This window comes from Myodes glareolus, chromosome 19 (assembly GCF_982192425.1).
Source record: "Myodes glareolus chromosome 19, mMyoGla1.1, whole genome shotgun sequence".
In the NCBI taxonomy this organism is placed as follows: Eukaryota; Metazoa; Chordata; class Mammalia; order Rodentia; family Cricetidae; genus Myodes; species Myodes glareolus.
In genome coordinates, this window is record NC_142044.1 from 38,199,927 (window position 1) to 38,226,678 (window position 26,752).

General features: G+C 49.2%; 1 protein-coding gene across 6 annotated transcripts in view; it reads left to right on the top strand.

The window, feature by feature from the left end:
* The window catches only part of Mroh1 (maestro heat like repeat family member 1), a 73,137-nt gene that overhangs the window by 44,493 nt on the left and 1,892 nt on the right, over positions 1–26,752 (top strand). For 4 of the 6 annotated variants that reach the window (XM_048454556.3, XM_085679136.2, XM_085679135.2 and 1 more), the window contains 25 exons: positions 1,310–1,429; positions 4,009–4,116; positions 4,426–4,570; positions 4,784–4,824; positions 5,163–5,304; positions 5,615–5,667; positions 6,135–6,242; positions 7,071–7,190; positions 7,480–7,602; positions 9,235–9,381; positions 9,457–9,483; positions 10,323–10,445; positions 10,640–10,719; positions 10,915–11,029; positions 11,120–11,215; positions 11,783–11,887; positions 12,905–13,040; positions 13,126–13,238; positions 14,308–14,460; positions 19,924–20,078; positions 22,236–22,401; positions 22,879–23,075; positions 25,739–25,876; positions 26,155–26,269; positions 26,605–26,751. In XM_048454556.3, the coding sequence (XP_048310513.3) occupies positions 1,310–1,429; positions 4,009–4,116; positions 4,426–4,570; positions 4,784–4,824; positions 5,163–5,304; positions 5,615–5,667; positions 6,135–6,242; positions 7,071–7,190; positions 7,480–7,602; positions 9,235–9,381; positions 9,457–9,483; positions 10,323–10,445; positions 10,640–10,719; positions 10,915–11,029; positions 11,120–11,215; positions 11,783–11,887; positions 12,905–13,040; positions 13,126–13,238; positions 14,308–14,460; positions 19,924–20,078; positions 22,236–22,401; positions 22,879–23,075; positions 25,739–25,876; positions 26,155–26,269; positions 26,605–26,751 (2,973 nt within the window). The remainder of the gene's footprint in view (positions 1–1,309; positions 1,430–4,008; positions 4,117–4,425; positions 4,571–4,783; positions 4,825–5,162; positions 5,305–5,614; positions 5,668–6,134; positions 6,243–7,070; positions 7,191–7,479; positions 7,603–9,234; positions 9,382–9,456; positions 9,484–10,322; positions 10,446–10,639; positions 10,720–10,914; positions 11,030–11,119; positions 11,216–11,782; positions 11,888–12,904; positions 13,041–13,125; positions 13,239–14,307; positions 14,461–19,923; positions 20,079–22,235; positions 22,402–22,878; positions 23,076–25,738; positions 25,877–26,154; positions 26,270–26,604; position 26,752) is intronic. The other 2 variants (XM_048454557.3, XM_085679138.2) reach the window with 1 other exon arrangement.

The window sequence follows — 26,752 nt, forward strand, 5'->3', positions numbered from 1 at the left end:
AAACAGGTCAGACTCTTCTTTGGGCAAGGTAGATCTTTCCAGCCCCCTGAGCGCTATTGTCTTGAGCAGGGCCTGCATGCTCAGAGGCAACAGGATGCTAGCCTTCCCTGAGAGCTACTGCAGCATTGTACAACTTCCAGAGACCTCCTGTGTATCTTACTGTTATTTCTTCAGAAGCTTCTGACAAAAAGTCCAAATAACAGGCTTTAGACCTTTATATTCTGGCACAGTCTTCCCTGATACACCTGTGACAGGGTCCTGTAGCTCGTTATGGGTCCAGACAATGCTATGTTCACACTGTTGAGTGGGCACATACATGCTCAGAGTGGGTACTTGACTACCAACCCAGACCCACGCTGTTCCCATAGACAACCACAGCAGATGAATGTGACATAGGGATAACAGGGTGGTAATCTCAGGAGACTTGCTTGGGGTAGCTGCATTTGATCTGACATTCTAGGAAGCAAAAACATTCTCATGGGTCTGAAGGCTCCTAAGAGTGGGCCCCATGCAAGGGGACAAGACTGGGGGCAGAGGCCAGTGTCTGGTTAGGGTACGGTGGACTAGAGGAGACACTGGCCCTGAGTAAATATTGTTTTTGGCTATTGGGGCTTGCCATGCATGCTCAGAACTAGGCTGGTAGTTGAAGGTCTGAGAAACATTGCCTGGGGGAACGGACAAAACAGCCAGGAAATGTGGGTGTCACACAAGAGAAGCCAGCTCTGAAGGACACCAATCCTATAGCTTAAGGCCAGATGAACAGTGCAGATAGGACAGGTCTGTTAGGCACCAAGATGCCACAAATGTAGGGTGGGGAGGTAAGCCTGGAGGACAGGGTGGTTTGGAGCAGATCTTTAGCAGAGCTCTTTTCATAGCCTTGAGGATGACGCTTGGTAAAAGTGTGTGAAGGAAGGCAGTTGGTGAGATGAGGTAACTTCTGAGGAGCTGGGAGGAGGGCGAGAATGTATGTGGGGTAGCAGGAAAAGAGGCCTTCTTTTGAGAACTGCATATGTTACATGGTGGCTAAAAGGCTGCTAGCCGAGGGCTGAGCAAACTTCTGTAAAGCCAGGTGTTAGGTACAACAGCAGGTGTGGGTCTAGGTGTGGGTGTAGATACCCAGACCAATCTGTCTCTGAGTCTAGATGCAGATGCAGTTGTAGGGACAGTTGTGTTGTGGGTATATACGGACATGAGCACTGATACAGATGTGGGCACAAATGCGGTGCACATATAGATGTGGGTGCAGGCATAGCACAGGGCCTGGTGTGTGCCCCGTGCCCCTTCCTGACCTTCTTTTGGTTCTGGGCAGGTGAAGCTGGCTGTGGTGCAGGTGATAAGTGCCATGGCCCACCATGGCTACCTGGAGCAGCCTGGAGGTGAGGTGATGGTTGACTACATTGTGCAGCAGTGTGCTCTGCCCCCGGAGAAGGTAAGGACTACTACCAATAGACCCACCTGTTTCTGGATCTGTTGGATGCCAGGCTCTTCAGCCGGTATATCTCTTTAGCACTGTTAGCACTGGTTACCAAGATCAGCTGGCCTGGCAGCAGGTGGCTGTGTGCAGGCTGAGGTTCCCTTTGGTTTCTGAGTCAGGGTCTCTGCATTTCTTGAGTCCACTCAACAGATTCCCAACTCAGAAGCAGAGGCAGAAGACAGAAACTTTATTCTCTTTTTTTAAAAAAAGATTTATTTATTCATTTATTACATATACAGTGTCCTGCCTGCATATACATCTGCAGGCCAGAAGAGGGCACCAGATCTCATTACAGATGGTTGTGAGCCACCATGTGGTTTCTGGGAACTGAACTCAGGACCTCTGGAAGAGCAGCCAGTACTCTTGACTGCTGAGCCATCTCTCCAGCCCAAACTTTATTCTCTTTAATTCTTTTCTGTTTTATAAGTTACTAAACACACTAGTTTCTTTCGAAGGAGAGCAAGGTAAGACCAGATAAAGTAAACTGCAAGCAGTGGATGGAGGTGCAGCTCAGCGGCATTGTGCTGGCCTGCTGTGCTCCTCTCTAGTGAGGAGATGTGTGCAGGTAGAGCAATTATACACTAAAGTTCTTAGGTTGCCATATCTGGATTTGGTTTCTTGGAGTTAGCAAAGCTAGATTGTCCTAAGGCCAGTTCAGAATAGAGACATGTATTAGTACTTTTCTATTGCTATGATAAAACACCATGACCAAGGCAACTTAGATAAGGAAGGGTTGTTTGGGCTTCTGGTTCCAGAAGGACAAGTCCATCATGGTAGAAATACAACAGCAGTGGCAGGCATGGTGGCAGGAACAGGAAGCTGAGAGCTCACATCCTCAGCTGCAAACATGAAACAAGAGTGAACAGGAAGTGGGGCAAGACCACTCAAAGCCCACCCCCAGTGACTCACTTCCTCCAGCAAGACTCCACCTCCTGAAAGTCCCACAACCTCCTCAAACAGCGCTGTCAGCTGGGGACAGGAGACATTTCTTACTCAGACCACCACGTGTGACCACCTGCACTCTATCATTGTGGTGTGCGTAATACCTCAAACAGGACTACTGTGTTTATTCTTTTAAAATATAATTTTAAAAAAATTAGAGCTGGAGAGACCGTCCAGCAGTTAAGAACTGGCTGCTCTCCCAGAGGTTCTGAGTTCAATCCCCAGCACCCATATGGTGATTCATAGTCATCTATAACTGTAGTTCCATAGGATCCAGTGTCCTCTTCTGGTATGCAGATGTATGTGCAGGCGAAAACATTCATATATATATATATATATATATATATATATATATATATATATACATATATATATGTATATGTATATATATGTGTGTGTGTGTGTATGTAATACATTTTTTAAAATTTAGATTTATTTTTTATTTTATGTATATGAATATTTGCCTGCATGTATATACATACATACATACACACACACACACACACACACACACACACATATATATATATATATATATATATATATATATTTTATGTGCATGCTTGGTGCCCACAGAGATCAGAAAAGGGCTACCCTGGAACTGGAGTTATGGATGGTTGTGAGCCACCACGTGGGTGCTGGAAATTTAGCCAGGTGCTCTAAACCACTGATCCATCTTAAATCCCATAATTTTTTTTTGTTGTTTGTTTGTTTTTTGAAACAGGGTTTCTCTATAACTATGGAGCCAGTCAGTTCTGGAACTTGCTCTGTAGACCAGGCTGGCCTCGAACTCACAGAGATCCACTTGCCTCTGCCTCCTGAGTGCTGGGATTAAAGGCATGCGCCACCACTGACTAGCTAATTTTTTTATTCTTTTGGAATTTCATATAATGTATTTTGATCACATCCACCCCCTGCTCTCTCTCTAACTTCTCCCAGATCTACTTTCTCTTATTCATAAGATCACATTTACAAATTTATGTGTGTGTGCTCTTACATGTTACAGCACATGTATGAAGGCCAGAGGAAAGCATATAGAAGTTGGTTGTTTCCACCATGACTATCTTGAGGATAGACTCAGGCTATCAGGTTTTGATAGTGTGAACAGTCTCACAGGCCCATCCTGCATTTGTCTTGAAATACTAGAGGTCATGGATGATAAGCCCATCTTTGGAGGAAGCCTTGCTAAGGTTTAGGAGCCCACAGGTCGATTCCTTCTTAAAAAAAAAAAAAAATTGGTAGGGAGGGGGAGGAGAGGTGTGTGTGTGTGTATAATGTATGTATGTATGTATGTATACGAGTGCAGACACACACATGTCACGACTGCCACATGGAGCTTAGAGGACGACATTTTGACATTGAACACCTGGGAACCACTCAGATTGTCAGTCTTACAGAACAGAAGTGCTCCCACTTCTGTTTACTGAGCCATCTCACCAGCTTTTCCCGAGTGATTTTAGTAAACTTTATGGAAGGTGGCAGACATGCTCTTCACAGGGCAGGTTTGGTGGGTCTGCCCTGTTTCCCTTCCTGCCAGTCTTTTCCTTTCCCATGCTAACCAGGGTGTGCTCTCACTTTGCCTCTTCCCCTAGTCTGAGAAGCCCGGCCCTGATGGGGAGGACCTGGCAGCAGATAGTGTGCGGGCAGTCAGTATCCGCACCCTCTATCTGGTCAGCACCACAGTGGACAGGATGAACAGTGTAAGTGTGTCTGTCTTTGACTCAAGGCCTGCAGCCTGAGCTTTCCCTTCCTGAGATTTCCTGCCCTCCCCATCCTGACCTGGGTAACAAGTGAACTGTGGAGTGGAGGGAGGCCTTGAGAAGGCAGGGGCTGGGCTGGGCTCGGAGGACTTCTCAGCAACGGCAGGACACATTGTCTGCCTTAGCTTGAGGTCCTCTAAAGCTGCCCTGCTCCTGTATAGATGTGGAAACCAAATCCTATCAGCTCTGCTGCCCTGGAGGCCGTGCCCAGTGCTTGCAGTTCACAGACCATGGCTCTCTGTCCCTCAGGTTCTCTGGCCCTACCTGCTCGAGTTCCTCACCCCAGTGCGCTTCACCGCGGCCCTCACCCCACTCTGCAGGAGCCTTGTGCATTTAGCCCTGAAGAGGCAGGAGGCAGGGGCAGATGCTTTCCTCGTCCAGTACAACTCGAATGGTGTGGAGGCCCAACTACCTTGCACCTGACCCGCACCAATGCCTTAGGTCTTATCCTTTCTCAGCCCTCTGCCCTTGCCCCTGCCGCTGATCTCTTCCCCAGCTGCTGCTTTCGCATGACATCCCACCCCAACTCCCTGCTTCTGCATATGATCCCCATCTTTCATCTCACATCTATCCCTACCTTGTAACAATCTCTGTGTTTCCTGTCCAGCAAACCTCCCATCTCCCTTCGCTATGACCACGAGACTGCTGGTAAGTAGAGGGTCTGTTATTGTGTCCAAGCACACTGGCTGACACTGTCCTTGTCCTTAATGGGATACTCGCATAGGTGTCGGCTTGACCATGGTTACTCTCCAGTACAGGAGTGGACTCTGTGTTTCAGAGTCCCTGTCAGTTCTTGTGGCAGGTTCGGACCCTTGCCCTCCTCTCATGGAGGTGCCTCCCACCTTGTGTTTGCTAGCTTTCCTTCACTCCTGGGAAGCTGGTCCTCAGGTTGGGCACTGTGGCCTGGGAAGTTGTCCAGCCACATCTCCCCCAGGAAGTGCAGGTGACTCCATGTTTAGGCAACGCCTTTCCTCCCCCTCCTTCAGGTTGTATCTTCCAATCCCTACCTGGGAGATGGACGTGGGGCAGCCTCATTGCGCCTCCTGAAGGTGATGCATCGGAATATACACCCTTTGCTGGGCCAGAGGTGGGAGACAACCATGCCTGTGCTGCTGGAGTACCTAGATGGTGAGGCCAGTGAGACTAAGGAGCCCATTAGCCATCCCTGACCCCATTTGTACCCAGTCTATCATACGGCTGGCTGATACAGACCTGGGTTTTGTAAATTGTAAGAAATAATCTTAGCTGTAATCTAAGAAAGGGACTGGATGTCTCAAGAGGTGTTACCTGGTGGCTTGTGGGAAGTGGGTGCAACCTGTAGTGTGATTGGCTGCTGCATGCCTTCTGGGAGTTCAAAACACAAAGAGCATCCATTCGTGCATGTTGGGATGAACTTGCCTCGCAGAACCTCAGCCAACAGGGTTACTGGTCATTTCAGAGCATACTGAGGAAACCTTGTCACTGAAGGAGTGGGAAGAAAAGCTTCTCGTGGTGAGAGATGGATAGAAGACCAAGGGCCTGTCTGTGCTCCTCTGAGATACTCTGGGCCTGGGCACGGAGGGCTGGAAATGTGGGACTGGTATATTGTGTCTTCCGAGGGACTGATTACCTGACTTCACCTGGTGGTATGACTAGGGAATGGGCTTAGCAGAGATGGATTCTGGCGTGAGGCTGGTGGTGGGCCTCTGGGCCTCAGATTTCCGTGACAGAGTTTCTATCTTCTATCAGCCAGCACCAAACTTGAGGCACTTTGGGCCATCCTGGCCACAGAAAGTGGTCTGTCCTTCTCCTTCTATTGTCCCCAACCTAGTTCAGAGCAATTGGTGCTTTGGCAAGTTTCATAGCTGCCCACCTTCAAAGATCACTTACCAGCAGGGGTCACCATGAGGTTATCATGTGATGTGCCCGGGCCTTACGCCCCCCCATAGCCAGCCACTCACTAGCACTCTCATCTGCAGTTCCTACGAGACACCCTGGCTGTGGTATCTGACAACACGTGGATCTGCCAGCTGAGTCAGGAGATGTGCAAGCAACTACCCTCTTACAATGGGACAGCTCAGGAGAAGGTACCCCAACTACTCTCTTAAACAGTAGGACAGGGGGCTGGAGAGATGGCTCAGAGGTTAAGAGCATTGCCTGCTCTTCCAGAGGTCCTGAGTTCAATTCCCAGCAACCACATGGTGGCTCACAACCATCTGTAATGGGGTCTGGTGCCCTCTTCTGGCCTTCAGGCCCACACAGAATATTGTGTATAATAAATAAATAAATAAATAAATAAATAAATAAATAAAATCTGAAAGAAATTAAAAAACAGTAGGACAGCTCAGGAGAAGGTGCCTAGGACAAGCCAGCTGGGGTCAGGGTCTCTGCACAGTCCGCAGTCCCTAACTCCTATGCTTTCAGTGTTTGATTTTCCTGTTCTTCCTGTCTGTGCCTTTGTCTCATGACTCTAGCAGCCCTGGCCAACCCAAGAAAAGCAAGCAGGATTAAGAGCCTCTTCACTCCAGCAGCAGTTGGGAGATAGGGACTGGTTACTTGCTACTTGTTCCTCAGTCACAGCCCAGGGCTCACCCATCCATCCTCATGGGGAACCCTTCCTATGTCTTTCTTGAAATTCAGCTCTCCAAGGGGCTGGACATAGTAGTACACACCTTTAATCGCAATACTTGAGAGACAGGTGGATCCCTGAGTTCAAGGCCAGCCTGTTCTACAGAGCTAGTTTCAGGATAACCAGGGCTACACAGAGAAACCCTGTCTCAGAGAGAGAGAGAGAGAGAGAGAGAGAGAGAGAGAGAGAGAGAGAGAGAAAGAGAGAGAGAAACAGTGCTCCATTAGCAGTGCCACCATAGTGCATCAGGAGTCAGGTGCATGTGTATTCTCTGTCTTTGTTCCAGAATTTCCTGTATAAGTGCATAGGAACCACACTGGGCGCTGCTTCAAGTAAGGAGGTAGTGAGAAAACACCTTCGAGAGCTGCTGGAGACAGCCAGATACCAGGAAGAGGCAGAGCAGGAGGTAAGAAGCCCCTAATGCCCAGGGCTACCAGGCCTTAGGCATCTCCCTCCTCTCAGGCTGCTAGCCAATGCATGTTCATGTGTGCTATATAGGTACATGAATGCATGTGTGGCACACTACCTGCTTCTATGCATGTGTTCACATGTATACAATGTGCCTTTAGGTTTATGTGTGCATGGTACTCTGTGTACATATGTATATGTATTGTGTGTGTAAGTTTCTCCCCACACAGCATGTGTGCAGGTGGGCCACTTTGCTCAAGTGTGAGCACACCTGTGCACCTCCCCAGGGCCTTGCCTGTTGCTTTGGGATTTGTGCCATTACCCACCTTGAGGACACTCTAGCACAGTTGGAGGACTTTGTGAGGTCAGACGTGTTTAGGAAGTCCATCGGCATCTTTAACATTTTTAAGGTAAGGAGAGACTACCCAGAATGGAGGCCTGTGGCTGCCCTGCTTGTCAGTGTCTGTGGTAGGATGGGTTCCTGCTCCTCTGACTGCAGCTCTCTATTTCTCAGACTCAAGGCTTGGGCTGAGCACCTTCAGGCTCAAAGTGACAACAAAACCCCTTACTGTGTAGCCATTTTGCAGCCTGTATCCCTCCTCTGTGCCTGGGCTCCTTGCTCAGCAGAGGACCTCCCAGAAGCAAATCTAGCTGGTGACAGTGGTATGCCTCCAGGTGGGGTAACAAGAGGAATTCTGAGTGGCAAGGTTCCATGTTAACTTTCTGTTGCTATGGCAAAATACTTGAGAAAATTAGCTAGAAGGAGGGAGGATTTATTTTGCCTCCCAGCTTCGGAGGTTTCAGCGCGTTGTCACTGCCAGTTGATCCAAGGCCTGTGGCAGACTGCACATGGTGGAAGGGGATGAAGAGGGCTGCTCCTCTCACACCAGCCAAGAACAGAGTTTACTTGCCTTTGTAACAACACTTACCCCTAAATCCATGATGGCTCTGTCAAAGGGTTAATCCGGTGATGCACCAGTTCCTTCCCAAAGGACTTCCACCTCTGAACACAGCTAGTCTGGGGCCTTGTGAACTTTACAGACATTTTCCAGTACTGCCCCTCTAAACATCACAGCACTGGGGCTGCTTGAGCTCCGGGGACATGTGTTATCTGAACCACACAAGTGGGGAACTGAGAGCTGCACGACCAGGTGGTCTACGCTGTGCTTTGTCCTAGATGCTGAGATTTTTAAGCATATTCCATAATGCCCAACTCTTAGCATGATGCTATTTCTAGTGACTGCTGTACTCAATGGAACCAGAGGGTTGGCCCAGATGTGCAAGGACCTGCACACCTTTTCTTTCTCTTCTCTTCCTTCTTCTTCCTCTTTATCTTTTTAAAAAGTATTTTTAGATTTATTTTTCAGTTTTTATTTTTATGTGTATCAGTGTTTTGCCTGCATGTATATCTGTGTACCATGTACTTGCCTGGTGCCCACTGAGGCCAGAAGAGGGCACTGGATCCCCTGGAACTGGAGTTATAGATGGTGTGAGCTACCACATGGGTGTTAAACCTGGGTCCTCTGCAAGAACAGGTGCTCTTAATCATTGAGGCATCTCTTCAGCCCCTCTATCTTGAGACAGGCCCTCACTATGTAACCTTGGCTGGCCTAGAACTTGATGTGTAGACCAGATTGGCCTCAGATTCAAAGATATCTGCCTCTACGTGCAGAGTGCTGGGATTAAAGGTGTAGCTGCTGCCCGCCTTTCTAATGTAGATATTCACAAGTTGTTAGGGCAGGAGGCTGGTCTGTAGCCACAGCCCTGCCATCTTCTGATTGGTACCTCCAGATTTTTACACTTCTCCTTTGCTCCTTGCTCCCACTGCCTCAGCCCTTCTCTGTAACCAGTTGGTTCTCAGTGGGCCTGTGTGGGCACCTGGTCTGACCTTCTACCATCCCTGGGTGCTGCCTCTGGTGTTCCTGGCTAGCTCTGGCTATTCCAGGAGCATTAGAGTATAGGAAGCACACTGCTAGGCAAGGCTCCGTGTGGAGAACAGTTCCCTGAGTACCTGCTATCCTGCTGATTTCTCCGCCTCCCAGGACCGAAGTGAGCATGAAGTAGAAAGAATGAAGAGTTCTCTGATCCTGTGCTATGGGCATGTGGCTGCACAGGCCCCTCGTGAGCTGGTGCTGGCCAAAGTAGAGTCTGATATCCTCCGCAGCATGTTTCAGTGCTTCAATACCAAGGTGGGCATTGCAGTGTCTGTGTGGGCCAGTCACACAACTTCAGATTCTTAATTTATTTTACTTTTTGTTGTTTAGGTTCTGGGAATAAAGGTAGAGACCAAGGTATAGTGTATAGCAATTGTATGTGAACTGTGCCTTTTCTCTCTCTCCTCTGGGCTGGGCTTTGGGGCAGAGCCAAACCCAGAACTCGCTGGACTTCCTGGGCTTTCTGGCCATGGTGGTCCTGGAGGAGTGTCCTGCCCACTTCCCTTGAAGCAGCACTTCATGGAGCTGTAACATCTAAGCTCCTGCTAAGGGCAGAGCAAGGCTTCTTCTGCATCTAGGCAGTAGGTCCTGGACCACATCCTTTGAATCAGCTGGTAGGCTACCTATAGCTGTGTCCCCCATGGCCCAGCGATAGCTCTGGGCTCCTTTGGCTCTGCTCCCAATGCTTTTGGACTTGCCTTTCTCTATACCCCAGAGAGCACCTAGGGGAGGGCTAGTTAAGCCCAGAGCTATTGGAAATAGCCAGAGGTTCTCTTGGTCTCATTAACATGCTCCTTCTGATTGGGGATAGTATAGATATCCACAATACTAATCTGACAGGCCTTTGTGAGGGACAGTTGTGGGGAGCCTTCTGGGAGTGGGCTGGGATTGATGAGGTTCTTTCAGATTTTTGTTTCCTGGCCCATAGGAGTAGGATGGCCCCCCTCATGCCTCCTGTGAAGCTCTCATACCACATAGCAATTCCCCTGTGGGCCAAGGCCCTAGAATTTCCCCCCGGTCCCTCCTTGGTCAGGAGGCTGCTGTAGGACTTTATGAGCACAGTAGACAGTTGCAGGCTGTTCTAGAAAGGGCATGTGCTCCAGCTTCTGTGGTTAGGCCCAGCCCTGTGGCTGCTCTAAACACAGCAGCTCTGGGGGGCAGGTGTGCAAACTTTCTGCAGCCAGCTGTTCCCCTAGGACCCAGCCCTGAAGCTGTGCCTCGTCCAGAGCCTGTGCATGGTCTGCCAGGCCATGTGTAGCAGCGCACAAGCCAGTTCCTTTCAGTTCTCGAGGAAGGCAGAGCTGGTGACACAGATGATGGTGAGTTCTGGGCAGAGGAGGTGGGGCTTGGGGAGGCCAGAGGGATGAGTGCAGTAATGCAGCCTAGGGCCTCAGTGGATACAGACAGAAGCCTGCATCTCAGAGGCCTCAACCACCCACTTAGCGTGAGACAGGGTGATCAGAGAGGAGGCTAATGCCTCCTCTGAGGGCCAGTTCTGTGCCGCCACCCCAAGGAGTTCATCAGGGCAGAACCCCCAGACTGCCTGAGAACACCCATTCGAAAGAAAGCCATGCTCGCCTGCACATACCTGGTGTATCCTTTCCAGCCTCTCTGTGGACAGTAGGCCTGTGGATCTGTGTCCATGTGTATGGCCTGCATTGTATGTGTGAAGTATTGTGAACAAGGTAGCAGCTGTGCCATCTGTGCAGGCCCAATGGTTTCTGGGAGGGAGCAGGCTGGAGATGACATCATTTGTTCATTGAGTGGGGCCCTTAACCTGCTGCTCAGCAACTTGGAGCCTGTATTGGAGGAGCAGGCACAGGCAGATGTGATCCACAGCTGCTTACACAGTGTCATGGCCCTACCACCTGAGCCTGAGGGGGAAGATGGTACCTTCCAGGAGGTATTGCTGTTTCTATGGGGGCAGGGAGTGAGAAGGTCACTGAAAGAAGTGGGACCATGCATGGGGCTGGTGGCCTGGCTCTCCTTCCAGCCTTTGTATCTGGACACGGTGTGTGCCCTTGAAGATTTGCTGACAAGCCTGCTGCAGCGGAACATGACCCCCCAGGGCCTGCAGATCATGGTTGAGGTGTGCTGTGGGTACTGGTTGTTGTGGTGATGGAGCGTGGGTATCCCACCTAGTTTCTGGTCCTTTTCCTACCCCCCCCCCCCACTGTGGTTAGGTACTACAGAGACAGTTTAATAGTCTCCCTGGGGGAGGGGTCCTTCTGCCTGGGCAACTCTGACCAGATAGTGCCTCTGCAGCATTTTCCTTGACTACTACAAGTGCTGGGATGGAACACATGAGTCCTGGCTGCCGTCTGCTAACCACTTGAGGCAAGCAAGATGACAAAATGCACACCCTGCCATGGTGTTCTTCCCATTCCTTCCATTGTTGCAGTGGGCTGGGGCCGTACCAATCCCTAATCTAGGCACCTAGTGCCTCATAGGCCTGGATCACTCTCTGCCACCTCAAGTGGGCAGGGGTGAGCTGCAGCAGACCCTGCTGTGGGAGCCACCCTGGGTCCCACTGGGGTCCCTGAAGCCCCTGAAGCATGGCCTAGCAGAGATGCTTAGCTTGTCATTGGGATGTGGGCTTCTGCACTCCTGGGTTCCTCCCCCAGAGGGCACCTGTGTCAAGTCCATTCTTGTACAGCACCTGAGCCCATGGATCAAGTCCCCGAGGGGTCATGAGCGGGCACGGGCACTTGGCTTGGGCGCCTGCCTGCTGCAGTTCTTCCTGGAGCACTTGCATGTCAGTGTGAGTACTGGACCTACCCCTTCCTTCAGCCCCTCTGCTTAAGGACAACTGTGCTCCTCATGTCCCAGAGCATCCTGTAGGCTCTCTGATCTCCTGCTGCTTTCTTCTCTTGTCCCACAATCTTCTCTAACAAGGACAGTGGATAGGACTGCCCTAGACTCAGCTCAGGGTGAACCAGCCACCCCTAGGAGGGTTGTATTTAGATCTTCACTGTTGAGCTTTGATTGGCACTATCTGTGTTAATCAGAGCTTTTTATCAGGAACAGATAGATTTTTACAGGCATCTTTTTGTCACCAGTTGGAATCATCTTGGGGTATTTCTTATGATAGTTTTATTTTTGTTTTTGGTGTATGTGTTTATGTGGTATGCATGTACTTTTCCCATAACCATGGGAGTTTTTCCTGGTTTATGTTAACATGAATCCTACCATTCTGGCAGCAGCAACCACCTGTCCCTAGGTCTTGCATCCTGCCTTGGTCTTCCCCAAGTGACCTGAAAGTCCCCTTTCTTATCTGATGATTTGTGGGATGCAGAGTCCCTGTATTGGGCACAGCTGAGAGAGGACCAGGGGAGGCATGGTGTGTGTCTTGGGGGGCAGGGGCAAGGGGAAGTTGTTTGCAGCCTCTGGCAGGCAGGAGGCAAGGGTACTCAAGGAAGGAAGAGAAACTTCAGTATATAAGGGGAGCAGAACTTGAGTGATGAACTGGGATCCATTCAGGATAAAGGGGTACCCTGTCTCCTTCCCCTACCCACAGATTTACCATTTGGGTAGAGTCATTCCAAGGCTGAATCAGAGTGCTTGTGACTTCTCTACAGCTTAAGAAGAAGCTCCCCATTCCCTATGCTTAGGGAGCCAGGTGGACTGGATGTGAGGGGGAACGTTTACTGAGGTCATCAGCCATAAGGAGGGTTCCAGACCACATAGCTTCTCTCTGGGTCCTACTGACGTAGATTGTACTTGACTATCCCCCAGAATTCCTTCAGCCCAATCCCCTTCACCTTCCATCTTCCCCTAGACCTTGGTACCCTTCCACAACCTGGGTCTCCTCGTCGGTCTCTTTGCTCCACGGTGTGCTGACACATGGACTACCACCCGCCAGCAAGCTGTGGGCTGTGTCCATTCCCTGCTATACCTGCAGCTGGGCTATGAGGGTGAGCTCTGCTGGGGATGTGGGGACTGTGGAGGCAGCAGTTGGGACCTGAGTCCAGGGAAGCCTCAGTCAACTCCTGCCCTTAGGCTTCTCCCAAGACCATCGTGATGAAGTGGCTGAGCGGCTCCTCACCCTGAAAGATGGCCTTGTGCACCCTGACCCCACCATCCTTTTCCATACTTGCCACAGCATAGCCCAGGTACTTAAAGGATCCCACAACAAGAAGAGGGGCTGTCGTGTGGGGCTGAGGGACTTCTCAGGAAGTACTTGTTACCTCTAGCTCAGCAGGCCCTGAGGGGCAGCAGTAAGCAGGTTCCATCCAAGGATTGGTGTCTGGGACCCCGTTTGGTCAACACTGCCCCATGTCTCATACCTGCCTGCTTCAGTACATCACAGTCTTGGCAGGATCAAGATGTTTTGTGTGGTAATGTCAAGATGTCTTGGTGGAATGCTGAGGGATCCAGCTGGCTGTGTAGTTGCCTGCTGCCTGCTCTCCAGCTTTCTTACTGAAGGTGTGGGTTTCTAGAGTGGGAGGACATGGTGCTGGTGTGTATGTGAATGCTCTACCCGAAGTTGAAAACTACTCAGCCACATGCATGGTCCAGCATGGGCCCTATCTTTGTTCCAGCTGCCTGAGGCACTTTGTCCTATACCATTTGGAAGTCCAGCAGTGGGCCAAGATGTCTCTTCCATGCCCTATATACTGTGCTCTTTGGGTACCAGATCCAACTTGAACCATCTGGCCAGATGTCTAGTCTGAGGCTCAACGGGGCTCCAAGGATGGAAAAAATAGCTCCTCCCTTAGCGAATCCTCCTTGGTACCCTGTCTGTGAACATTTCGTCTCTTCTTTATATGGCCAGGATCTCTGACAGAGTCTGACAGGAGGGGCTCCTGGACCTTTTCTGGAAACACTCAGTGCTAGGGAGCAAATATCCAGCATTATCTCTTGGGGTTGGCACTGTGATGCTCTTCTTCTGGTGTATTTCCTATGGCGGAGAGAAAAAGAAAAGGAGGCTGAGCTGGAGGGTCACTTCAAGGAGGTGGGGAAGCTGCAGGCCTGGCCTGATTCTGTATTATAGGAGTTCCAGAACAGCTCCACACAGGTGACTCTCCTGTGCTTGGTTCAACCCCAGCCCAGCAGCTGTCCAAGGACCACCTTCCTGGAATAGTTCCAGACTCAGAAGGGTGAAAAAGGGAGAGCTAAACTCGTGAGTTTTCCCTCAGGAAGCAGTCTGGGCTGATCCTACTTTGTTCTGGCATCTCCCAGGTTATTGCCAAGCGCCTCCCGTCAGATCAGCTCATCAGCCTCTTGCTCACCATGTTTGAGAGCCTGGGAGACCCAGACAAGAACTGCTCCCGTGCATCCACAGTCATGATCAACTGCCTGTTGAAGGAGCGAGGCACTGTGCTGCTGGAAAAGGTGGGAGTGGAGCATGTTATGGGACTAGAGTGAGGCTGCGGGCAAGGCTATGACTGGGTCCCCTAGACTTACCTGCCTAGATGTTCCCTGTTTGACTCTTACATCTCTGACTGAGTCTATTTTGGGTCTGATTCGGACAGATCTTTTTCTTATCTGAAAGACCACTTAGAACTTAATTAAAGCAACTCTATTAAGAATTTAAGCCAGGTGTGGTGTTATGCAAATCCACGGGAGTCTGTTAAAGGGTCTCAAGAATTTATTAGGGTATAAGATAGGGATTAGCACTCACTAATACCGAACAGGTTATGCCTTAGCCGCTATCCAGCTGCTGTGTCCTGCCGTTCTGCCCAGGGACCAACCACACCTTCCTTTGGCTCCAACCACCTGAGAGAGCAAGACACACACACACACACACATACACACACATACACACACACCACAAACACTAACAAGGAGCTGATACTTGCTGATCTTCTGATTTTATTACCAAGGAGGACACGGGTACATTGGGTCACCAGGTCCTAGGGGTGTCAGGCATGGGACTTCAGGATCTCATACAGAAACCCCAAGTTCATGCACAGGACCACTATTCTGCCTGTATTTAGAGAGCTTTTTGGTCACATCCCAGTTGGGACCTACTTGGAGAGTGGTGGTGGTGGTGGTGGTTGCTGGGCTCCATTTTCTGTCTTGTTGTGATAGGCTTGTGATAGTCCATATTAGGATTTAATTTGTATTTTCTGGTGACTGGGAGCTGATTTGATGACTTCTTTTTTGAGGACACTGGTCTTTTGCTCACTTCCGTGTTGGGTTGTCTGTGCTCCTCTCACTGATCTTTATGTGGGGATACCCTGAGTGGTCTGGTGGATCTGAAGCAGGAACTAATCAGGGAAAAGGAAATGAGTGTCTAACAGAAGGGCCCTCAGACCAGGGAGTTTCATGTGCTGTGTCCTCTAGACAGGAATAATATCTATATGCCTGCCACTGAATAACTGTCAAAGAAGCTGGCATTGTGGAGATACTGTCTGATGGGATCATCGGTGGCGGGGGAGCAGAACAAGATGGAGGAGGGGCCTAGTGTATTGCCTGGGTCCACCTAGTGAGGCCTGGGTTTTCCAAAGCCACAAACCTCCCTGGGTCATACATCAAGGGATGTCCTGGTAGTTGTACAGATGAAGAGTAAGAATTGGGCTGGAGGTGATGGTCACCAGGTATATGTGGCTAATCCACATTTGCCTACCTCACATCCAATGGTAGACATCTGGGTTATTTCTACCTCCTGGCTGATGTGAATAAAAAGTCAGTGAACACAGCTATACAAATTATCTTTTTTTTTCTGTGCAAATATCTTAAGTCATTGCTTTTTATCTCTTGGGTGTATAGCCAAACTGAAAAATATTTTAAGGATTTAAAAAAATATATTAGGGCTAGAGAGATGGCTCAACTGTTAAGAACGCTGGCTGTTCTTCCAGAGAACCTGAGTTTAGATTCCCAGAACCCACATGGTGGTCACAACCATCCATAACTTCAGTTCCAAAGGATCCAATGCCCTCTTCCAATTTCCTCAGTTGCCAGGCATGCATGTGGTGCAGATATACATGTATGCAAATCACTCATATACATAAAACAAAAAATCTTGTTTTTTAAATTTTTATTTTAGATTTTATGTGTATGAGTATTTTGCCTGCATGTATGAATGTGTACCATATGTATACAGTGCCTGCAGAAGTCAGAAAAGGGCACTGGATCTTCTGGAACTGGAATTAGAGACAGTTACTAGTCACTAGATATTATATGGTGCTGGCAGCTGAGCAACTCTCTCACTAACCCTGATTGATTGATTGAGTGAGTGAGTGTGTGTGTGTGTGTGTGTGTGTGTATGCATGCCACATGTAAAGACCAGATGAGAAGGTTGGATTCTCTGGAGCAGTACTTATAAGTAATTGTGAGTTGCCCAAAGTGGGTGCTGGGAACCAAACTCAGGGTCCTTTGGAAGAGCAAGAAGCTCTGATGGTATGAGATGCATCTGTGTGTGTGTGTGTGTGTGTGTGTGTGTGTGTGTGTGTCTACCTGGAAGCAGGAGAACTTGTGAGCACCCATGCAGTAGCATACACATAGGGTTCAGAAGACACCATAGGGGACATGTTCTCTCCTTCAACTGTGTGAAATTGGGAGCATCCAATTCCAGTCCTCAGGCTTGACAGTAAGCACCTTTTCTTGTCGTGCTGCTTGGTGTGGGTATTGGGAAGTAAACTGTCGGGACCTTTGTGAGATAAGTATATACTCTTAACCACTGAACCATCTTTCCAGTCCCATCATTGTGGATTTGATTTGCATTTCTCTGATGGTTAATGAAGCCAGGCATCTTTGTATGTATCTATTGACTATTTGTGTATCGCCTTTGGAAAATGTTTATTTAAGCCAGTTGTTGTTGCTAATGTTTTACTATCAGTGTAACAACTGAGTCTTCAGTTTTCTCCTCTCATCTTCATGGGGGTTCTGGTGAATAAATTCAGGTCATCAGACCAGTGCCTTTAGCTGTTGAGCCATCTTGCTGCCCCTCAGAGATTAATGGGCCTGTTACCTTATAGTTATTTATACATTTTGTATATTAATCCCTTATCAAGTATATGAGTTTCAGATATGTCCTTCATTCTATAGTAACTTTATGTCAATTTGTCCTTTGGTGTGTAAGTTTTGAGGTTGGATAGTCCCTCTCATCTCTCTTATTGCCATGCTTTTGGTAATCATGTCTAAGAAATCATTGCCAGAGCCATTGTTAAGGAGGCTTTGCTCTGTTTTCTTCCCAGAGCTGTATGGTTGTGGGTCTCCCCTGGCTTCCTAGAGCCAGGTATACTTGCGTGGTCCTAAGTTACAGAGCCCAACCAAGAGTTTAGACTTGGGCCTGATCTGACATCTCAGTTATCTTGTAACTCAGCATTTCTGCATTGTTGGTCTACCAGGATCGTGGGAATCCTCTCTACCCGGAGAGACTCACAAAGACAGCCTCTTATGGACAGGCTGGTGCTGTTGGGCTTCTGGTCTAACACCAAGTCCATTTGGCTCTGGCATGCAACTGGACTGAGATCCCACTGAATAGATCATGGTCCTGAATGCAGCACACTGTAAAGCTGTGTGGGAGGCAGGGTGGGAGGATGTAGCAGATCTTCAGCACCAGAGTCAGGCAGTGGGAGGAGGGTCTTCTGTGGGCCAAAGGGGAACACAGGAAAGAGGAAGCATATGCTAATGCAAGTGGGTGTGGGACGGAGAAGAGGTCCATGGGAAAACAGTCTGTTCAAAAAATCAGAGTGAGAGGACACGTGACCCAGCCCTCCACCCAGGAACACTCCTGGATGCACACAGAAATTTAGAAATGGTCACAACAGCGTTATTCAGACGCTACCAGTTTATGAATGAGAAAAGAAAATGTGGTCCATCCATACAGTGAAATATTATTTTACCATATGGAGGAATGAAGTCCTAACACATCTGCAGTGTAGATGAACCCTGAGAAACATTGCACCTAGTGAAAGCCAGAAAAGCAGCACTATGACCGCGTGATCCATTTATGTGAAATATCTGGAACATGCAGATCCACAGAGAAGAGGGCAGATTCGAGGGTGAGGGGCTGGGGATGAGTTGAGCTCATGAGAACAGGATTTCTTTTGAGGTAATTTAAATTTCTGAAATTGAATGTGTGATTGTTTGCACAACCGTCATTATGCTAGAACCACTGTATAGGGAGACCATGTCTTCACGAACCGTTGTGAACAAATGACCTAGACCAAGCTGATGGAGGGAGGCAGGAACATTCCCAGGTGCTCAGAGGTAGACAAAGGTCTAGAGACCGGACAGAGCCTGCCTACTTGGCCAGGAAGTGGGGTTCTGTGCAGAACTTAGAAGTGAAGGTGGACTTCTAAGTCAGAATAATGAGGAACTCCCCCCCCCTGCCCCCCGCAAGGACAGCATACCAAGTCACTGCTGCCATAGGTGGTAGAAAAAGTCCTTTGCAGAAGTCATTACCCTAGCAGCAGGCCAGGAACAAGGACCAGTGCTTAAAAATCTCCTAAGAGACTCAATGCCTTGTCACAGCTTCAGAGAGGGGCTGGGAGTGTGACTCAGTCCTAACATGATCCCAACAAACACGACCTACCCCACCAAATAACACCAACAGACTTCCCAGAAGCTGGAAACAGGAAGCTAGCTTCCAGCTGCCAGTATCCAGATGCCACAGGCCTGTTGAGGTCACAGCTGGGTCAGGACACACAGCAAGAAGATGGAGGCATAGATGAGCAGATAGACGGGAGGCTACCCAGTGAGTAAACCATTTGGGGACTCCACTTCCTGTCCTCAAGGTCATCCATTGACTCTAATGTCATGCTCACACCAGAGTCCTGTGGTTCCCCAAGGGAACTGCCCTATACTCACATGGACACTTGGCCTCCTCTACCCTTTCTAGTTTCACCAAGGAGAAAGGGCCTGGCCTTGGCAGTTCCCATTGGACCCAGAATCTTTCCAGTGTCTGTTGTTGCTGAGGAACTTTCTGGTTCCATCTAGTGGTTCCCTTGCCGAGGACTAGAGTGACTAGCTCTGGTCACTTCTGTAATCTACATGCAGCTTTGGCTTGATGTGTTGTGCAGGTGGGGGGTGTTTTCATGTCTAGTACCAGAGAGGAGATTCATAAGCTAAGCCCTACAAGAATGCCTAGAAGTGGGCCACATTTTGGAGAATAACTGAGGCTGCCCATCTATCCACTACATTTAGGTAGTTCTACAGGGAGTTCCAGGCCAGAGCTTTTCCACTCACTCATTCGTGTTCCCCAGTGTTTGTGTTACCTGCTTTGTATAGCAGCAAGATACCCACAAGCTCAGGCAGGCAGGTGTTGCTGCAGGCCCTGCCCCTCCCTCTCCAAGTCACCTTCTAGCCCAGTCTTACTCATGAGTCCATTGCTCCTGTTTTGTCCTCCCTCTCTGTCTCCTAGCCTGATTTCTCATATGGGTCCTGCCTCTAGCAGACAGTGGCTGAGTTACAGGAACACTCTAGAGACCCAAGGAACCCCTTTTACCTCATGCTCCTTAATCACCTGCTCTGGACATCCCAAAGTAGCTGTAGCTCCACCTCCCCTATCCTTTCCTCCTTCTCTGTAGTGCTGGGGAACCTAATCCAAAGTAGTCTCCTACATATTAGTAAATGCTCTACCATGGGCCATGGCCTACTTCTCTCTTCTCGTGTGGGATCTAGGTTCTTGTTCTTAGCTGCTCACATCAATGGGAGAATTACGTTGGGCCTTTCTGCCATAAGCCTGCAGCTTTCAGTCAAGAGCTCTGGATTTCTAAGGACTTTTCTTCTCATAGTCTGGGCTAGTGGGGCCCTTTCCCATCGTGCTTCATGTGGACATATGCCCTGGGATGTTCATAGCTTCAAAGCCTGACTGCAACATCCCACTTGAGCCTGTCCCGTCTGCAGGTACCTGAGATTGTGAGTGTGTTGCGAGCCAAGCTGCGGGATACCCAAGAGGAACACATCCTACCGGCTGCCCAGCACAGCGTGTACCTCCTAGCATCTCAGCACTGCGAGGCAGTGGTATCCAGTCTCCTGGGAAGCCCCCTGCCCTTTGACAGGTACTCAGTACTGTAAGCTTGTTTGGAGTGGAGGTGGCGCGGGGGGGGGGGGGGGAGGAGTCCTGCATGCCTGCATGACATAGTGTGTGATCTTTCAGCATCTCTCCCCCTCTTCTGCACCCTAAATTTTCTGCATGAGTCCCCATGGACCTAGGCTTGCGGAAAAGATGATTACATTGAAAAAGGCCCTACCTTTCAGGTACCCAAAGCATCTGTCCTCCAGATGTTTTAGGATTACGGATTACCCAGGATGCCTGGGTTTTTTTCTTTTTCTTTTTCTTTTTTTCTTTTTATTTGGTTATTTTGGGTTTTTTTCTAGACAGGGTTTCTCTTTGTAGCTCTGACTGTCCTGGAACTCGCTCTATAGACCAGGATAGCCTCAAACTCAAGAGATTCACCTGCCTCTGCCTCTCGAGTGGTGGAATTAAAGGCATGTGTCACCACCTGACTATGTTTTATCTATACTGTTTGTTCATTCCGAGGAGATGTTCATAAATATTTCTACCTGTGCTGTTAAGAAATAATGTTTTAGCAGTCTTTTATAGAATAGAATGTAAAGAGTCTGTCACATGCATATGCCAAACCTGTGTGCCAAGACAGGACTTCATGTTTATAAATGGTTGGGGAAAGATCAAAAGACATGTAAAGATAATATAAGATTCAGATTTGTGACCCACCACCATGCTCATCCCCAACATTTGTGATATGCTGCTAAATCTAAGGCATTGCAAAAGTTGTGAGGTCCACAGAATCTGAACTATTTGTGTTCTGGCCATTTTATAAACTTCTGGGCCTGCTTGGGTATTGGTGGGCTTGCCTCTAGTGTGCAGTCAGCTGTCGGGGGAACTGAGCCTGGCTTCAAGGCATGTTCTGGTATGTATCTTTCCCAGCACTGGACATGACTTTGCCATGTAGGGGGTATTTTGCTTTCTCACAAACTTATTGGTCTTAGAACTTGGAGGATGTTTCCAGTGGTATCTGTGAAATAATGTCACATTTCTGGCTCCTCTTGGTTGCTGTGGAGGGACCTGCCTGTGCCTATCCCAATGTCTCTGTAAGATGTAGTTTCCCTTAGATGGAGTCTCTGCATCTTGCTGGTGTCTTAGTCTCCTATGCCTCTAGCTTTGTTTTGAGTCAAGGTGACTTCAAATTTGTTGTATAGCTGAGACTGCCTTGAATTCCTGACCTTCTTGCCTCCACCTTTCAGGGGCTGGGATGACAAGCATATACCACTATACTTGCTCTCATCAGTTATGGTGGGCAGAAACTTAACCATTTTTCCCACAGGTATTTCTCTGGTCTCTATTTCTGAGCTGCTAACTTTACCATCTACCTCTCTCATTCTGTCTTCTGAACTCTTCATTTTTTCTTTCTGGCCTCAGATTCAGAGATCTACTTCCTGGGTACTGGGATTAAAGGCACACACCAACATGCCTCATTCTACTGTTTTTGTTTTTTTCCTCTCTCTCTTCCCAACTCACTGTTTATCCTATTTGCTATATGACATATTGTGCTGGCATCAATATGTCCACCAAGTGGGATATGTGCCTTATTTCTACCAAGCCTGTTTGGTTCTCTTAATCATTTCTTACATTTATTTTTGTGTGGATGTGCATGCCCACAGAAATAAGGACACAGGACTAGTTCTGGAGACTGGTTCTTTCCTTTTATCGTGTGAGTCCCAAGGATTGTGGGGCTTGGTGGCAAGTTCCCTTACTCAGTAAGCCATTTGCAAATGAGGTTCATATCTCAGAGTTGCTACGTGTAGAGTTTCTAATAGACATTTTTAAGTTTGTCGTGCATCTCTGCAGATACATGGGTATGACTGTTTCTAGTATTCTGGGCATTGCCTGAACATTCTCCTCATGTCTCTTCCTTGTGTCTTTGGTCCTCTGACCACGCACTGTCCCTGGGACCTCTAGAGAAGCCTAATCTTTGCTTCTGGCAGCTCCTTAGAGACCCTCCACTTCCGGCCTCAGGTCTTCTTACCGCCCTCTACTGCCAGCTGTTTCCAGACCCCGGGGTCAGATCTCTCTCAGCAAGATCTGATTCTGGCATGTCTGAGCCTTGTGGAATTGGGGGGACCGAGCACAAGGCAGTGGTGGTCAGGGTGCTGCAGCCAGCAATCACTCAAGATGCTTTTCCTTCCTGTTCCAGTCACACCTGTGCCCTGTGGCGGGCACTGGCTGTGGAGCCCAGCCTCACCACTCAGGTCTTAGAGCTGCTTCTGGAGAAGATGAGCAGAGATGTCCCATTCAAGGAGAGCCGGGCCTTCCTTCTGGGCAGCACTGCTGACAGAGTAGCTACACTGCTTCCCCTTGCGGTGAGTAGGGACTTCAGGGGCTACCTTACATGCTACCCCTGCCCCCACATGAGGCTTGGGTACCCCAAAGGCACCTGGCAGCTGTGCTGGGGCTCATAAAGACCAGCAGGTGTTAGCTCCCAAGGGAGCCCACTTCACATTTTATCCTTTGGAAAAAAAAAATAAACCCAGCCCAGCCACACTTTAAGCAATAAAGCAGCTGTGAGAATTTCCTCTCCCTTCTAAGGAACCAAGAACAGATGGTCTGAAATTTGTCCCCTTTAAGGCCACACTGTCCCCTACGCTGCCTCATGCCCCGAGGACTAAGCTACACAGGGTCCTATCTACTCTATGGCTTCTCGGGCCCCTCCTGCCTCTCCCTAGGGACCCAAAACCTGAAATGTACATGGGATTATTCATGCTAAGACTTGGACCCTGGAGTTAGGGGTACAGAAACTGTCTAGAGGGAGATGTGACCCTCTAGTGGCTCTGCCCCAGGCCACCTGTGCATTGTATGAGGTCCTGTCTGCCCCATCATCTGGAACCGTGGTACTGGAGCTCTACCCTCAGCTGTTTGTAGCACTCCTCCTACGAGTCAGCTGTACTGTGGGTGTCCATCTGCCCAGAAACCTGCAGGGCAAGGAGCGGAGGAGCACCAGCCCAGCCAAACCAGCCAGGAACCTTGATCCCTGCAGGTAATAGGGTCCTCGCCTGCTATCCCATGCTTACTTGTAAACACGTTATGTGTGCATGTGTGGTGTGATATGTACAGTACTGGAGGCAGTGAGGGCAGAATGCCAGCTGCCTGGCCCCGAAGAAGACACAAAAGACCTTGTCTAAAGAGTGGTGGGCTTAGAAGAAATGACTTGGCCTCCAAGAACCAAAAATCTCTCTGCATAAGTTAGGGTGGTCATATGTGACATTTAAATGTTTTAATGAATTTCCAGGTCTATATATTTCCTGTACCTCTAGGCTGGTATACCATATGGCTGTGCTGGCTGGGGCTATGGAGCATTCAAGTGAAGTCAGACTGGTGCCCTTGAGTTTTTGGTTGGGCTAAGCCTCTATATTGTCCCAGCAGTAACCTTGTGCACGTGTTCACAAACCCAGGCAGGAGTTGCTAACATGCCCTGGGCATCTTGCTATCTAGGGCTGCTTTTACTGTCTTTACTGAGTCCTAGCTGGTTAGGGCAATTGAGGCAGGGTACTTGCTTATATTGGCAAGTCCTGGAAGGCCATGGTATCTGATTCCTGCATGCTAGTGCTGGTCTTGTTCCGTGCAGCCCCTTGGGCCAGTTTGAGCAGAAGTTGAGACCTCTAAGGGAGGCATAGCAATGCCATCTAAACTGCAGGATGGGGCCACCGTTACCCCATTCCCTGCCTGCCCTAGCTCCTTCCTATTCAGATTATCTGGCTTTGGTTATGCACCTTTGCCCCACTACTGCCATCACTTCGGCAGAACTGCTTACTCATAGTGCCTGCACATAAACTCCAGCAGAAGCTGGTGTATGAACAAAACAGAGCAGACCTGGGCCTGGCATGCCAGGAGCCAGCTCTTCTGCCTCTGAAGACCTCTGGTCTGAGTGCTTTGCAGAGCATAACTGACAGGTGTCATCATGACCTAGTGCTTTGCAAACACCACCCTGCAGTGTTTTGTGCTGATAGGTACCAGAGGCATCTCAATTGCTCATATTTCCCTAAGTATAAGCATATACTTCCCTCCAGAGGTATTGCAATGGCCTGAGCAGTTCTCTACTTGCTCTGCAGGCCATGCTCCACTTTGACCAGCTGTGACTCTTCAGGTTCTAGTTAGGACCATGCTCAGTCTTTATCTGGCCTGTGGTTGGCCATGCCCAAACTCAGGATGTTTCTTATAGGCATACTGTGGGCATCTGCCCAGTTACCACAGCAGCCACTGTGCCATTTTCTCAGTCTGTAGTCAATGCAGACTGCCTTGAAGCAACCAGAACTTGGAGCACAGGATTCCTGAGAGTGGCCTTCCAGCTGTTTTCTTGGGGGGCTAGCTCAGATGGGAACTGTAGGTGTTTATCGGGGGCTGTTGGTTAATGGCACATCACCTAAAGATGCTCATGAGATAAACCACTCCTCCCTATCACCTCAGACTACAGCTCTCATCCCTGTGCAGGGTCCTTGTTCCTAAAACTAGACTAGCTTGCCACCCTATATGAATACCCAGATGTTCCATTTTATGCTACTAGACTCTGAACAATGTCATATAGTCCTGTGTCTATCATGCCCTTCACTGAATGCTATCAGCTGAGGTTCCACATAGCATACAGGCAAGGAAGGCCTGCCCTCTGTCTAGATGTATGGTTGGACACCACCTTCCTTCTCATCCTACTATATACCACTTGGCAGTCATAACCTTCCCTACCCAACCCGTGTAGGAAGTAACCACTGCAGTTACAGGCTCACTGTAGCCACAGCCATCACCTTCTCAGTAGGTGAAACTTCACTCCTAGTGGGTCTTGTGTTATCCCTACTTCCCCAGACCTCTTAGGTGATGCCTCATAGACTCAGGCACATATAGGACATTATGGGGTCTAATGTGAATGCTAGTGTCAGAGGAAGTCAGGGCTATGGGACTGGAGAGCCATACATTTCTGCAAGGGATATACCCACTTTGATGAGTCACCTTGGTACAGAATCTGTTCAACTTCTTCTCCATGGTAGAAGGATAAATCTTAGCAGGGGCCAAATTCTAATTATAGCTGAGCTTAGGAAACAGCAGCAGTCTTGCAAGAGACTGGAGTAGGTTCTTGCCCCAGAACTTAAATCAATGGGAAGAGTCAGGGGATAGCCCTGTCCCACAATGCCCACCCCCACTTTCAGTTGGTTGCTCTCTGGTACTAGTTGAGCTGATGTTTCATTGTGGCCTCACCTTAAGGATCTATTCAGTTTCAGTGAATTGGATATAGTCCTGTATGCCACCTGTATGCCTCTGGGTCCTCAAGGTAGACACAGACTCTATCCAGGTCCAGGCTGGGCATGAATAGGTATCTGAGAGCTCAAAGGCTAAATCTGTGGCCTTTGTGTATAGCTTAATGGTTCTATATATTACAGAGACTGGTAATGGCCAATCTGGCTAGCTCACCTCCGGGCCAAATGATTAGTCTTTCCCTTGAGTTCAATTCAATCCTGATACCCACTGGCCTCTGAGCTTGCTCCTTTGAAGGATGATACGGGCAAGATAGGCCTGGGCAGCCACGGAAAGCTTTTTCTGAATGTGCATACAAGTGAGCTACACACGCAAATGACTTGCCAGCATTTGCTGGTTCTGGTAGAAAGGAACAAGGCAGACAAGCCGTCAAACACCATCCATTCTACACACAAACAGCTCTGCAGTGGATGCCCTTCAGGCCTTGCTGCTCCGAGGTGGCAGTCAAGATGTGTTGCGGTGTGTGGAGCAGGAGGGAGGCTGGGAATTGCTTAGGACCTCAGCAAGGCATGAGGATGGAGTTGCTCAGCTGGCCAGGTAAGCAAGCCACATCCTCTCCAGGGAACATGAGGGTGTGGGCCACACACACCTGTCAGGAGGCACAGAGAAGGGATATCCTGTGGGCTTGACAAGGGTAGAGGGGTGGGAAAATGCCTGAGAAGCACTTATAGGGCCTGGGGTAGAATGCCTAAGGTTCTAGCCATGTGAAGTGGGAGGTAAAGTGCCCCTCAGGTCAACATAGAAGCTGGTCTTGGGTAGTGGTTTGCCAACATCCAGGCTGGCCAGCTCCTGCCTTTTGGGACCTCCTTCCCTAGTTCCATGGCAAAGTATGCAGGCCCCCGTCTTCCTCTGGTGATGAAGGCGCTCGTGTGCACGCAGAGCAGCGTGTATGAGATCCAGAGGGTCACGACTACTGCTTTCCTGGCTGAGGTAGGACCCTCTGTTTTGAAATGAGAAGATGCTTTCTTAGAATCAGTGAGATGGAACATGGGCAGCTATATCCTACAGACAAGCTTGACCAACCACAGTCTTTGCCAGTTTGCTTAGCCCCACCTACTAAAACCCTACCTGGAGTCAGCCAGGGTTAGGCCCTAGGTAAGGTCAGAGCCCCTGTTCCCAGAGGCTGATAGCCTCTGAAGAATGGGAGACCAGGCTAAGAAGAGGCCCCCAGCTTCCCCCTTTCAGGAAACCTGTAGGCTACAATGTTTGGACCTAGGCTGGTGGGGGTCAGCAGGCACAAATGGTCAGAGTGGCTCTGCTTCCAGCTACTCAGCAGTAACGTGGTCAATGACCTAATGCTCCTGGAGCCACTGCTGGACAACCTCACAGCCCGGCTAAAGGATTCAAGTGCCAGCGTACGGCGTCTGGTGCTTCGAGGTCTGGCCAACATCGCCTCTGGTTCACCTGACAAGG